This window comes from Drosophila obscura, unplaced genomic scaffold (assembly GCF_018151105.1).
Source record: "Drosophila obscura isolate BZ-5 IFL unplaced genomic scaffold, ASM1815110v1 contig_73, whole genome shotgun sequence".
NCBI classification, from domain to species: Eukaryota; Metazoa; Arthropoda; class Insecta; order Diptera; family Drosophilidae; genus Drosophila; species Drosophila obscura.
Genome location: NW_024542865.1, coordinates 7,131,911 through 7,145,193, shown reverse-complemented (window position 1 = coordinate 7,145,193; position 13,283 = coordinate 7,131,911). Strand labels below are relative to the sequence as shown.

The window sequence follows — 13,283 nt, the reverse complement described above, 5'->3', positions numbered from 1 at the left end:
ATGTTACAGAACAATGTGAGTGCTTGCGTGTAATACTTGGCAGAAATTAAATGAGAATAGATATTGTTACGTGTACGCATATAAATAATAATAAACATGTATCCATTATATATATATACGATATATCATCACAAAAAATAGCATTAGAAAAAAAAAATAATTATAATAATAATATGTACCACTAATGTTAATTCATTAAATATATATGAAACACAGGAATAATAATATCAGTATTTAAAAAACAAACAAAAAAAGAAAAACAAAAAGTAAAAGTAAAAGCAAGAAAGAAAATGTTACGTTTTATGGATAAATGGAAAAAGAGTTGGAGGCACACTCGGGTACGGTACTCCTGCGGCCGCTGCTAATCCTTCTCCTGCTGCTGCAGCAGTGCGGCAATCTCCTGGAACTTGTGACGAAAGTCCACGCTGCTCTCGCTGATCACGGACATGCTCGATGAGGGGTCCTGGGCACAATTAAAATACAAGAATTCGTAAATATTAAAGGGTTTGTTTGAGTGCTGCGGCTCATTTAATTCTCACTATTATATCCCTGGTGGCATCGATCTCATCCAAATGGCCAAGCAGCGAGGTCAGCGAGAAGTCATTGATGTTCTCCTCCAGCCAGCGTGCATTCGAGGTGGAGTCCCGCAGCAAATGCATCGGACTCACGCTGCCACGAAAGAAGTTTTGTGCTGCCAAGGAAGATACGGGATTTAAAGTCATGAAAATCTCTACAGTGCCAGTGCCAGTAAAAGTGCCAGCCAGCCACTCACTTGTGCTCTCATCTTGAGCTGCCTCTGGCAGCGTGTCGTCGGCCATTGATGATGGCGGAACAATATCCAAATTTGGCATATCTCTCGCTGGTCCACGGCTGGCTCCGGCATCCTGCATGGCCTGCATGGCTTGCATGGACTCTGGCACAGTGTGAGTGTGCTGATGCTGATGGCGCTGATCCTCCGCGATGACTCTGATGCCAGTGGTGAGACCGGCACGCTCAATCGGCTCAAAGAGTCCGTTGTGCAGCTGACGCACACTCAGCTGGTCATAGGGACGACCGGGCACGCCAGCCCCCGAGCCGGGCAGCAGGAGCCGTCGATGCACCAGAACCTGCCGGTTGATCTTCTGTCGCGTGAGCTGCGTATAAAAAGGGAGAAGTAAAGTGTAAGCTTGGTCTGGGGTTGGCGGCTTGGGGGGGTTGCTGGTGCCGGCAAAACACTCACCGCCGATAGCTGACGCACTGGATCAATGAAATGGGCTATGGGACGTCGCACCGGCAGCATGGGCGTACGAAAAGTGCCCTCCCCGGCGGCGGCAGCTTCATTGGCCCCCGCCAATTGCTGGGCCTTGCTCATCAGGTCCCGCTTGCGATCGCAGGTATGGCCACAGTTGCACTGACGCTTGCGCACACGCTCACTGAGATTGGCCACCAGCAGCAGATGCTTCAGCTTATTGCTCACCGTCGATGTGGTCACGGCCTTGACGCGCTCCACGCTATCACAGTCATTGGTATTGTATGGAAGCGATGTGGCCGATGTGGCTGGTGTGGCCGGTGTGGCCGGTGTGGTCGCCGGCACAGTGGAGGAGTGCGAGTGGGACTGTACTGTCTCTGCCTCGCACCAGTAATACTCCAGCTCTACTTTGGAGTCCTGTCCCAGCACCACATACAGATCCCCAATGGTTATGTCCGCCGCACTCGACACGGTCCAGCCTCTGCGCATCCGTTTGATGGTGTTATCGCTCAGCAGCGGCTTAAAGTTACGGGCAGCAGCGGCTGCGGCCGCTTCTTTTGCCTCCTTGCGCTTGGAACGAGCAGCTGCCGCGGGCGCTGTTGGTGCTGGCACGGGTACGGCCGGAGCTGCAGCTGCCACTGCAGCTGGCGGCGGCGGCGGTGGTGGTGCTGGTGTTGCTGTTGGTGCTGGCGGCGGTGCTGCTGGTGCCACAGCTGCGCTGATGATTGCCGCTTCGCCGGATGGAAGGAACTCCTTCGTGTCCTCGACCAGCTCATCGCCGCTGCACACCTCCAGCTTCACAGCTTCCACCTTCACAACTTCCACCTTCACATTGACAGCTTCCAGCTTGACTGGATTGTTCTCGGATGGCGGCAGTGCAGCCTCGTCGAGGGACTTTTCTAGTACTGGACTGGCTCTGGTCTTGGGCTTCTTGGCCTCCGGTGAACGCTTCTCAGAGCCACTCTCGGTGCGTGGTCGCTTACTGGCGGCCACCGCCACCGCCGCACTATTGCCCAGGGTCTCGCTGCGCACTTTGACGCCCATGCGCTCCTCGTAGGCGGTCAGGCAGATGTCGATGCTGTTCAGGTGGGCCGTGATGTTCAGCAGGGGCCGATGGATGGCCACACCCGGCTTGGGCTGGAAGCACAGTGACGGCTCCACTGGTGCTGCTGGCGCTGTTGGCGTCTGTGGTTGCTCTGGTTCGTTGTTGTTGCTGGATGCGGGTGTGGATGTGCTGGTGGCGGCGGTGGTGGTGGTGTTGCTGGCAGTGGCAGTGGCAGTGGCAGAGATGTTTGGATACAGGGAAGACTTCTGTTCGTTCAGTCGCTGGTTGGCACTGCGCCATTTGTACTCAAATATCTTGATGAAACTGACGAGCTTCTTGTGCAGCGGCACAATGATGCGACCCCTGGGATTCTGGGCCAACGATTGGACCCGCCCGAATGTCTCCATGTTAGCTGGACTCAGCAGCACCTCCACCTTGCTGGGCAGGCGTATGTCATCCAGCGAGTCTAAAGAAGAGAGCCAACAATGAGTTTCTGGGCGCGGCAAGAGATTCAGTTATGTGTTTGGACTTGCCATCGAGCTGATTGAGACGACGCAGCGCCTTGCAGGAGGGCGTCTTGATGCGTATGTTCTTGCCCTTACAGCGGATTGTGATCTGGCCCTGGTAGATGAGCGGCTTCAGCTTCATGAAATGCTTCTCGGTGAGGAACTGCAGCTTGCGACGCATTTCGCCGTAGTTGATCAGTGTGTACAGCTCCTGGGCGAGTTTCTTCAGCTCTACAGAGAGAGAGAGACAGAGAGAGAGGGAGAGAGAGAGTAATATGCATGCGTTAGACCAGGGGCTAAGGATTGATGTTTGAGGCGGTTCACTTACCATCCGAGTAGCGCACATATTTGCAGATCTTGTGATAGGTTTGATAGTAGTGCTGGCGCACTTGATCCTTCGTCTTGAAGCTGTATTCGCTGTTGGCATTGCGGCGCTTTAGCTTCGCATTAATGCAGTTGGCCACCGCCTCAAAGTCCTTGCCAAACTCGTTCAACGCATCAAAGAAGCAATTCCTTTCGACATTCGTCCACGACGTCCTGCCATTGACTGTCCTTATCTGGGATGGTGTCTTCTGGGTGGGCTTCTCCTCCTTCTTGCTGTGCTCCTTTTCGGGTGGCGGCGGCGTCATTGGGCGCGTCTGGTCTTGCTTCATTTTCTGTATCACCCGTGCACTGGCACGCGTCCCGGGACAGTTGTGTGTGATGACAGAGCCGAGCAGCTCCTCCACGGGCTCGGCTGTGGCTGCAACTGTGGGGGGCGCCAGCTTGAAGTGCACTCCCTTGCCATTGTGCTGATGCACAAGGGCGGGGACAGTGAAGACCTCCGTTTCTTGAGCGACAACAACGGGAGCAACATTTGCAATTGCTGCTCCTCCAGCACCAGCTACTGATCCAAGGGAGGCGGATTTCACATTCTTACACATTTCTTCCATTTTATGCCACTCACATGGGCCACCACTGGAATCGTTTGCCTGCAATTAGACGAACCACACGGATATTGCGTTGTCTATCTGGTCGGATTTTGCATGAAAAGCGAAAAAATGGCGCTTGGCGAGAGGGGAATTAAGCGAATGTTTGCTATCGTCACCGCCCTGCTGGCCACTGCCATTAGCTCAATGTATTGCCGGTTGTCTTGGCTGTGGCCTGGTGTTGTTGTCGGTCCACTTACCTAAATATCAGACATGCAAAATCGGATGGTTCACTTAATAAAAAAAAAAGTTATAGACGCTAGGGATGTTGATGTCGCTTAACAGCACACTGTTCCAAAACAAAAGCCGTACACTTGGGGCGCTATAAATGTGCTGTAATGCGCACCATCCGTAATGTTAATCAACAGCGCTCTGTTAGCCGCGATAACAATTCTGTTGTTCGGAAGACGGCGCGACGAGTACACACTGGCAAGCAATTCCAAATGGCAAGTATTTTTTGTTTGTTGATTGTTTGCTTTTGAAAATACAAGTAACTTGCGTTCTAATGTTGTGCAAATTTTGTGTGGTTTACATATTCGTTCGCCTTTGCGAAATGTAGTGCCAAAAACACATTCAGCGATCATTCGATATCGATAGGTTCTGTTAACACAGCGTCTTGGGCAGCCGCTTTACCTCTGATTGGAGTTATTTGATTTGGTTTGTTTGCTTATAATAATAAATGAAATACCTTGCGTTTTTTTTGTTTATTTTCTTGTGCAAAATGTTCCTGAGAGTCGGGACCAAAACGAGGGCTATTTTAACCCATTCTATCTGTACGGCTACCGACGCCATTTATCGATAAGTGACATCGTCAACCGCGCGGGGAACGTAAATCAATTATGTATTTGTTTGTTTTTTCTCGTTTAACTATTACAAAATCATTTCCCTGTTCGAGTGTCGAAGCCCGCCACAGAAGTATGCACTCACACACATACACACACAGATCCCGTTATGATATTTCAGCGCGGTGCTCCATGTTGTGTTTTTTGTGTTGTTTATTTTTTTTGTTTGTATTTTCTTAGTTTAAAATCTTAAACGTAATGGAAAAAAAATTATATTTTCTTTATGTGGTCGCCTTACAAATAAATACCAACAAATAGTAATACTAGCAGCACAGCAACGAGTATCGTAATGAGCATTATCTTTTTCTGCAACGAACAACAAGAAACGAGAGTGGCGTGGTGAGTACAGGTTTTATTTACTAGTTATTTATTTACCAGCCAGGCCAGCAATTAATCAATTTTAATCATGTTCACCTCACCTTCCGCGCCTTTTTTTGATGCTTCTCGGCCTGATCGAGCTCCACGGCACCCTTGTCCACATACAGCGTTGCCTGTTGGGCATGGAACTCCACGCGCTGTATCGTATCACTCTGCTCCATCACCAGCGTTTGGATGCGCATAAACAGGGCGTGCACATCCTCAATGGACTTCTCCAGCTTGCGCAGCTCGTTAAATCGATCCATGAGATCACGAAGGGTCTGCCTCTCCTTCTCCGTTTCTTGCAGGAACTTAATCAATCGAAAAATACATCCATACTATTAAGTTGTCGCTTCAGTTGGGGACTCCACTCTACTCACATTGTCCACGAAAAGTTTGGTGGTCTTGTTCTCCATGAGCAGCTCGATTTCCTGCTCACTGGCCTCCGAATTGACTAAAATATATACATACGTAAGCGAGCGTTTACATTAGAGACAGCTAAATCGGCTGTCGGCAGCTCTTACTTACTGATTTTTGAGTGCAGGCGCAGGTTCTTTTTAATCTTAAGCTCGTAGTTTTGTAGAAAGAGCTCGTTCTTCTGCCACAGATTGATGTATGTCTGGTAGAGGCCATAGAAAAGGGTGCGTTTCATTCTCGCCTCCAGGCTATAGTCGTTCTCAGGCGGCAGGTTGGTCTTGAATTCCCTGAAGCGGCTAATCAGCTGATTGCCAAGGCGCAAGTTTTTATTGTGCAGATCATCCATCTCGTTTTCTGAAAGGCAACGGCAACGGCAGCGCCAACCAAATCAATTTCGACTCAAATTGAGTTGAACCCGTAGTTACCGTTAAATGTGCGCAGATTAATGGTTTGAGTCATGCGGTTCATGGCCTCCAGATTGGCAGCAATCTGTGAGAGCTGCAAACGGATCTGCGAGTACTACAAAGAAAAGTTGGGTATTTTTTTTTATTATAAATATTTCGCCGATAGATACTGCGTGAGTGAGTGCTCGGACGCACGAACGAAGAGGAGCACGAATGAAATAAGTGAGGACACTATTTATACTCTGTTTAGGTAAATAGGTACGAAAATAGAATGAAAATCAATGTAGCAGTGAAAGAATTCACAAAGTGGAGAGGCAATAACTCGAGTAATTCGAATGTCTACGGCCTTGATTTCTTTCTTCCATTTTATGCGAATCTTTTGTAAATTTTGGCTTTGTCTCAAAAGGTTGCCGTTTAGTTAAGGGCGTACCATGGGAATGGTCATGGCCAGATTTACCCTGTACCATAATACACCTTGTGCATTCCGGCATACTTTTGGGCTGCCTCTCCTATTTCTTTTTCAGCTTTTTGCCAAATTCTTAATTCTCTGTCGTTTGTCGGTTACCAAGTGCAAAAATCTTTGTTTACATGGGGTATTGAGAGCAATACACCGCCGGAACCTCATGGGTGATAAGTGAGTGGGTGTGGTTGTTGGTTGTATTCAAAGAAAAATAGTAAATGTATGGGCAAAAAATGTACATATATTTTTTTACGCTTATCACGAGTTTACGCGTCAATTGCGTGATACATAACTGATTCATACAAATAAAGAAGCTTCCAAAAAATAAAGGGACGAAATAAGAGATGGGGGGAGGGAAAGAGAGATAACGGGTGTCAAAGAGAGAAAAGGATGTTACAGTTATACGGGGTAATATTTATATTTCTTGTGGAAAGGGTGGCCTGGCGAGAGAGTGAGAGAGAGAGAGGGCAGGGCTTGGCTTGTTGCTCTTCACTTACCGGATTAAGAATGTCATCTACATTGGCTCCATATTGCGACATTTTCGTGCTCCCTCGGTCCTTGTTCCCTCGATTCTTGCTCTCGCTGCTGATAGTATTGTTGTTGTTGTTGCTGTTGTTGCTGTTGTTGGTGCTACTGATGATATAACTGTTTGCGCTGTTGCTGTTACTATTGTTGTACTCTGTTGTCCCACTGTAAACGTTGAGCAGGAGTGAGCCGTTGGAGGAGGAGCTCGATTGAGAGCTCAGCGAGCGCTACCGAAAGAGAAGGGAGAACAAGAATAACTGTAATGTGATCTCTAAAAAACGCACTTAAAATGCTGTGAGAATAAGAACATTTTTGTATATTGGCTTTACTGCTTCGCTTGCCCAACCTGGCGCCGTGTAAAAGTACAATAAAAATGACTTCAAAAGTGAAATCCACTTAGTGCCAAAAGTGTGAATGGGGGTACGGTACGGGGGTACAGGGTACCGGGACCCAGGCCGGGCAAGTGTGATATTGCCGTATGGGGGTTGGAGGCGGTTATCGCTGTTATCTATGGGGAATCTGATAAATATTTAGCACCCCAACCTCCCCACACTATCGGGGGCTCCTCAAGGCACAAAACAGCGCGAGAGAGAGGGAGCGCGCGAGAATTAGTAATTGAGGGAGGAAGAGCGATCGGTCACAGTGGGAAGGAATGCGAAAAATAACCGACAATAAGAAGTGTTTGTGTTTTTTACATCTCAGAGAGAATGCTGCAAGTTTTTGGTAGCCGTTTGGTATTCTTTGTATGCTGCATTGCAGTTTAATGTACCTTTTTTTTTTTAATTTGATTTTGAATTTTTAATTTTACGAATATGCAAACTAAATGATTATAGTTCTGGGAACATTGAGTAACTTTTTAATTTTATATATACGAAATAGCTCCTGGGGCCCACTGTGCGTACAACTAATTGGCTGTTACCTCATACAACACTTCAGCCAACAGCGTCTGTTATTACCTGCAAAAGCTCCGGTAGTCGATCACGGCCCATGGTTTTTTTTGTTGTTGTTTAGCTTTTCTTTTTAATATAATTAATATATGTATTTTGGTTGCACTTTTTGTTGAGTCGCTTTGTTGTTGTGGTTGCTTATTGAATGTTGCTCATTGAATGACACTCGCTGCCACAGCTGTTCGGGAACTGTGTGTTGTTCCTGCCTGTTCCGCAGGTATGCGAGAGCCCAAAGAGCGTGGAAGAGCAGTTGTGGACAGAGAGAGAGAGAGAAGGAGAGAGCCGTGCGCGTGAAACTTTGCCGTTTAACTGTTATCGAAGCTTATCAGGCGGCTGAATGCTTATCAAAAAAAACCAACGAAATATTTGTGGAATGCCCTTCACAGAGAGCGGCAAGCGAGCCAGAGCCGGAGCCAGAGCGGGAGCCAGAGACAATTGTCTCTTTGTTGCAATTTTATTTACTGAGGCCGCCTTCCATTATAATCACTCGCTTTCATTTCTTATATACAATGTACGTAGATACATATGTAAATATGTAGCTATCGCTTCCTTTGCACTTTTTCCGCACAACAAACAAAAAAAATATAAATAACTTATAACTATTTGATATATTATTTTATCACTTTTTTTTTGTTTGCCAATAAATTGGATTGGACAAAATGTTATCGCTTTGATGTCTCACACGTTTGCCGTTCGTCTTCGAACTAAAATTGACGCCGGCACACACGAATAAAAAAAAAAACAACCTCTCTGGATTCCAGAGTCAGAAAGTCGCGTTCAGATTTCTTTCAATTCAAAAAGATTAAAGACACACACACACACACACGGGCATGGGAGTTTGTGTGTGTATGTGAGAGATAAAGATAAAGACTTGTACTATGTTTAGTTACACTCTCGATCTACTTTTGTCTCTGGAACGGAGGAATACCCGCCTGCTGAGGCGAATCTCTGAACCGGTATCCGTGAGTCGGGGCCGCACTTTGCACACTTTATGTGTGCCACAAAAATGTGTTAATTGTTTTTTATTATTATTATGTATTATTATTATTATTACTTTGTATATGCTAAATATTTTTACAAGCAACGTTTTGCTTTTTTTGTTACGGTGCGGTTCAATTGACGGCAGCGGAGACGACGACAACGGAGACTACGCGGCCAGTGGAGGCAGCCACAGCAGCAACAGCCACAGCCACAGCAGAGCAGCAGCGACAACGTCGACGACGTCGTCCAAAAGTCACTTGCGCTAATTAGTTGAGCTCTTTATACCCCCGGTATGCTCGTACAGCAGCAACAAAGGGTATGCATATGTATGGGAATCGTGTTAGTGCATGCCAGCTAGCAGGAACGGTCCAACTGCATTTAAAAGTCACCACAGAATCACATTCAAAATATTGTAGAATATTCCAGCTGGTTCTCCGACTCTGTACCACTCATTAATCTCACTTATTGTTAATACTATCGATTTACAAAAATTAATTCCTTTTTCCATGCGGGGCATTGGCACATTCTCGCTCTCTCTCTCTCCCAGAGTGGCAGTTTTGTTTTGTCGCACCGAGTAGCGGGTATTTTAATGTTCGAGAGGCACTGGACAATAGCGTTCTCGCTGGTGTGGTTTCCACGAGTATTACTCTTTTTGCGCTCGTGCCTGTGGTGAGACCAGGTTGCCATAATACCCCGCATGCAGTTTGCGGGGAAGCATGCGGGGAATAACAGGCAACACAGCCTACATTTATAGATTGAGCTAAAGCTAAGCATGAGCTAGATTTATATATGTACATATGTACATATGTATGTGTATGTACGATGCAGCAACAAAGTGATAAAGATTTAATAAATCCATGTGGAACATCTCTTTGTCAAGAGAAACAGACAGCAGCAAATGTCCCGGGATACTCTTCCTAGCTTTTTTTTATTATTAATTATTTTTATTTTATTTATTTAACTTTGAAAATATATTCCAGAAATATGTGGGAGAATTCTGTACGAAAATTCAATTCCAATGAGTGCCGTATTTTAAGTTTGAAAGATTAAGAGGCAGCAAGTTCTTTCTTCAGGCTTTTCAAATGTACATAAATTTAATATATTTGTAATTTATTTATTTTTATGAGTAACATTGCTTTGCCATTCATTGCAGTGGAATTTTTATAGAGTCATGCTTCAGGGCGATAGCCCCCAAGGGGTAATCAGGTTTCCAATTGTGGCATGCACGGACCCAACTCATTTGCCTCCAAAGATCTTTTTCAAATAAAAAATAAGTTATTACAGAATCATATTTTTTGGGTATTCCAATGGTCGAATGCTTTTTAGCTAAAAGGGTCGCGGGTCTCTTACATGTTTTGTTGTTGTTCTTGCGGTTGCAAAACGAAGCTTAAAAGCGCTGCCCTCCCCCTTGGCAGCAACACCGTCAACCATCAATTTGCAAATTCCCATTTTCTCATTCAATTCGCAATTCTTTTCTCAGGGCAGACAAAGACAGAATATCGGTTGAATCGTTCTCGCATATATATATATGTACATATGTACATAAATATAAAGGAACGGGATAGTGGCGGGGGTTTCAAATAGTACGTGATAATACTACATATGAATTTACTCTAGAATTTCTAGTAAATTTCTGGTCGAAATAAAGCTTATTTCGATTTGCAGATCAATAGATTTTCTTTGGGCTTTAGTTGAATCTATACTATATCTATATCTATATCTATGAAAGATATTCAGAGAATTGCAATTAATATTCCAACCTTAGAATACATTTATTCAGTATCAAGCGGCTATATCCTTTAGCTATACCATCAGATTTTAGATCAGAAAGAACAAATTTAATTTTTTTGTTGCTCAAATTTCGTTTGTCTTATTAGTTTATCGTTTAAATGAATAATTTGGTTTTTTTTCATTGCAGTATTATGTGACTCTCTGGTTGAGTGTCAACCACCTGGGAAGTGCAGGCAGGCACACCTCACCGGTAAGCTGAGCTTCGATTCATCGCTCGAATTCACACGTTGAACGCTGGACTGGACGGAAAGTCATTAAATTGCCAGAGACATACAAATGCAAACACAAACAAACAAATATACAAACATACATAAAGACATTTTTGCACATTGAAACTCGTATGGCACTCGTGACTCAATGGAGAGTACATACATATGTACAACAAAGTTAATTCCAATTAATGCCTGAATACAAGTTCTTGAGAGTTTTCATGGGAGAAGGAGGAGAATTCATTTATTCGTTCGTTGTATAAGGAAGATATTGTTGATATTATTTATAGTACATATATATGTATATATTGCGAAGCTATGTACATATGTATATTTTTCCATCATATGTACAGAAGAAGATGTCCACATGCTGAAATTATTGACCAGTTTCCAGCGAGCCAAAAGCGATGCAGCATCTTGTTGCTTAAGGCAGACCAGAGCATCTGGGAGCAGAGGGGAATTCAAAAGATAATTCCTGATATACATGTACATATATTGTACGTGCGAAGTCTAATGGATAATGGATGAACGAATGGAAGCTAAGCTTTCAAATAAGATCCAATGGGTGCTACAAAATTTCAGACTAGTTTTTTTTTATTGGCTTGTCGGTCTGCCCATCAGGAGTATACATACATATATTTCCATAGTATGTGAATTATTTATAATTTAAGAATTTTCTTGAATTTCAGCCTGCCAGAACGATAAGAGCCAGGCACTTGATCTGTAAGAATGCGATTGAAGAAATTAGGATTGCCTTTTAGCAGGCTGGCGGAGACTGGAGACTGATAAACCTTCTGGACACACTGGATACGCACGACGGATGACACTTGAATCGGTGGTGACGGTGTGTGAGCCACTGCGTATACTCGTTATTTTTGATATTTGATAATTCAGAGGCAACAATGAAACGAGCAGAGTGTGAGTAGGAAATAAACAAATAAAACTAATACTAAATACCTATTTTATATTATTATATTAGTGTTATTTTAGATGAAGATTTCCCAGGAAATATCCATATGTGACGGCGGCAAAAGCATTCGAGATTTCGAATTAGTGTGGCTAATTTTTTAAATGAAAGGTTTTGTTTTGTTTTTCCCATTGTTTTAAGCATAGATATCGACCTTTATTTGTGCGAGCATGTGGGTCGGGCCATATGCACAACTAAAAAGTTACCAAGAGATGAAAAGGCGCGTGGGACACAAGAAGGATGCATGTCCTGGCTCAGAGGCCCGCCCCCCCCACGCCGATACTATAGTACGCAGCGTGTGTGCGCTTTTTGACTTTTGATTAAATTCGCACGCGCCAAAAACTCGAACAAAAAATAAATAAAAAAAAAAGTTTTCCAAAAAATGAACAAATATAAACGGCAAATTCCCCACAAGTGGGGAGTGGAGTCCAGACTATGGATATACCCTTTTCTGGTTCTTTTTTTGTTGTTGCTAATTTTAAAGGAGTAAGGAGAATGATTTTCAGTAGAAGAATATAAATATATTTAGGTTAAGGTTTTTGCTTAGTTTTAATGAACTTTGTTTTTAGTTTCCTTTTATTTTTTGTTGTATTTTGGTTTGGATTTTATTAACGAACAAATCATGTCCATATCAAATTCCCATAACTAGTATTTCTTGGAGTCTTAACTCTTCCCAAGACATGCGTGTAAAAGGCACTTCAATGGAAGTAATATTAGTATAATATAAAAACTAAATAATAATTAAATATTCTGCCTACAACCAAATCCAAAATTCCTTTGTACACCTCTCTCCGTATGAGATACAAGAAATATTCCAAAATTGAACTCTTTTTCGGAACAACAATACAAAAAAAAAACGTGTGTAGACAAATTGCTTTTAAAGCCTTTAAGGCATGTTGCTGGGTATGTGCCCTGGTGCCCTGGTATGGGTTGCAGATTGATCCACACCAATTTAGATGCTCGCGCCCAAACTGTGCCACGAAATTTCAAAATTCCCATTTTCCATTTGCATAAAAGTCACACCGAAAACAAAACTAAAATAAAATAAAATAACATAAAATAAAATAATAATATGAAACAAATTCCCTTTCTCTACTTTTTGTCTTAACTTTTTGTTTTGGTTTTTTTTTGCTAATGCAAATTTGCGTCTAGTTTTTTTTTGTTTGTTTCTTGTTTACTGTGGCTGGGGAGTTTATCGTGTTGGGGCTAAGTGGTGCAGGAATGGCAGCAGTTTAATGCCCAGAATATTGTATGGAAAGGAAAGGACTTTCCCGACATCACAATAATGTGAATTATTCGCATTTGTTTATGCTTTTAGTTTGTGTTTTTTTAATTAAATTTGTTGCTCGCGACCAGAAAAACTCACCAGAAATACATACACCAAAGCTTTTACTGCCGGCTAACCATTGTTATTTTCTGTGCGCTTTTATTCATCAATTATGGCAGTGGTATACAGTTTCTCTTTGTTTAATTTAGGAGCGCATGGGGATGAAGTACTCTAACATATGAGAGATTTCCACAACTCATTACTCTGGAATACAATGGGAGACTGGCATACCAGTTGCCAGGTAGCCCATGCCCGAAGGAAGGAGGAGCAGACAATAAAGGCAGGTGCACAAATAACATTAAAGCGAGT

General features: G+C 43.7%; 2 protein-coding genes and 1 long non-coding RNA gene across 4 annotated transcripts; 1 reads left to right on the top strand and 2 right to left on the bottom strand.

Annotated features, from left to right (window-relative positions):
* Positions 1-179: 179 nt before the first annotated feature.
* LOC111079559 (protein cramped) lies at positions 180-4,056 on the bottom strand. The gene is made up of 7 exons (XM_022374782.2): positions 3,948-4,056; positions 3,108-3,750; positions 2,807-3,010; positions 1,220-2,739; positions 773-1,133; positions 540-691; positions 180-463 (listed from the first exon to the last, which is right to left on the bottom strand). Exons 2-7 carry the CDS (start codon positions 3,709-3,711, stop codon positions 362-364), a joined length of 2,943 nt encoding a protein of 980 aa, XP_022230474.2. The 5' UTR covers positions 3,712-3,750; positions 3,948-4,056; the 3' UTR covers positions 180-361.
* Positions 4,057-4,545: 489 nt separating this feature from the next.
* LOC111079582 lies at positions 4,546-11,596 on the top strand. Of its 2 annotated transcripts, none has more exons than XR_005968344.1 (3): positions 4,546-4,928; positions 10,599-10,661; positions 11,370-11,596. It is a non-coding gene; the product is annotated as an uncharacterized LOC111079582 (long non-coding RNA). The 2 variants fall into 2 exon arrangements; XR_005968345.1 differs by lacking the exon at positions 4,546-4,928 and adding an exon at positions 8,776-8,996.
* Positions 4,664-8,282, bottom strand: LOC111079581 (syntaxin-4). Its single transcript, XM_022374811.2, has 7 exons — positions 7,709-8,282; positions 6,725-6,979; positions 5,789-5,882; positions 5,475-5,717; positions 5,327-5,400; positions 5,009-5,257; positions 4,664-4,895 (listed from the first exon to the last, which is right to left on the bottom strand). Exons 1-7 carry the CDS (start codon positions 7,739-7,741, stop codon positions 4,824-4,826), a joined length of 1,020 nt encoding a protein of 339 aa, XP_022230503.1. The 5' UTR covers positions 7,742-8,282; the 3' UTR covers positions 4,664-4,823.
* Positions 11,597-13,283: the final 1,687 nt, after the last annotated feature.

Excerpts from the sequence above, each read along its gene's own strand:
- LOC111079559 (XM_022374782.2), bottom strand. The coding sequence starts at position 3,711 with ATGGAAGAAATGTGTAAGAATGTGAAATCCGCCTCCCTTGGATCAGTA. Across the intron at positions 1,134-1,219 it reads CAGTGCGTCAGCTATCGGCG|CTCACGCGACAGAAGATCAA; the intron begins GTGAGTGTTTTG and ends TTTTATACGCAG. Across the intron at positions 692-772 it reads AGCTCAAGATGAGAGCACAA|CACAAAACTTCTTTCGTGGC; the intron begins GTGAGTGGCTGG and ends CTTCCTTGGCAG.
- LOC111079581 (XM_022374811.2), bottom strand. The coding sequence starts at position 7,741 with ATGGGCCGTGATCGACTACCGGAGCTTTTGCAG. Across the intron at positions 5,718-5,788 it reads TAATCTGCGCACATTTAACG|AAAACGAGATGGATGATCTG; the intron begins GTAACTACGGGT and ends GTTGCCTTTCAG. Across the intron at positions 4,896-5,008 it reads ATCAAAAAAAGGCGCGGAAG|AAAAAGATAATGCTCATTAC; the intron begins GTGAGGTGAACA and ends TGTTCGTTGCAG.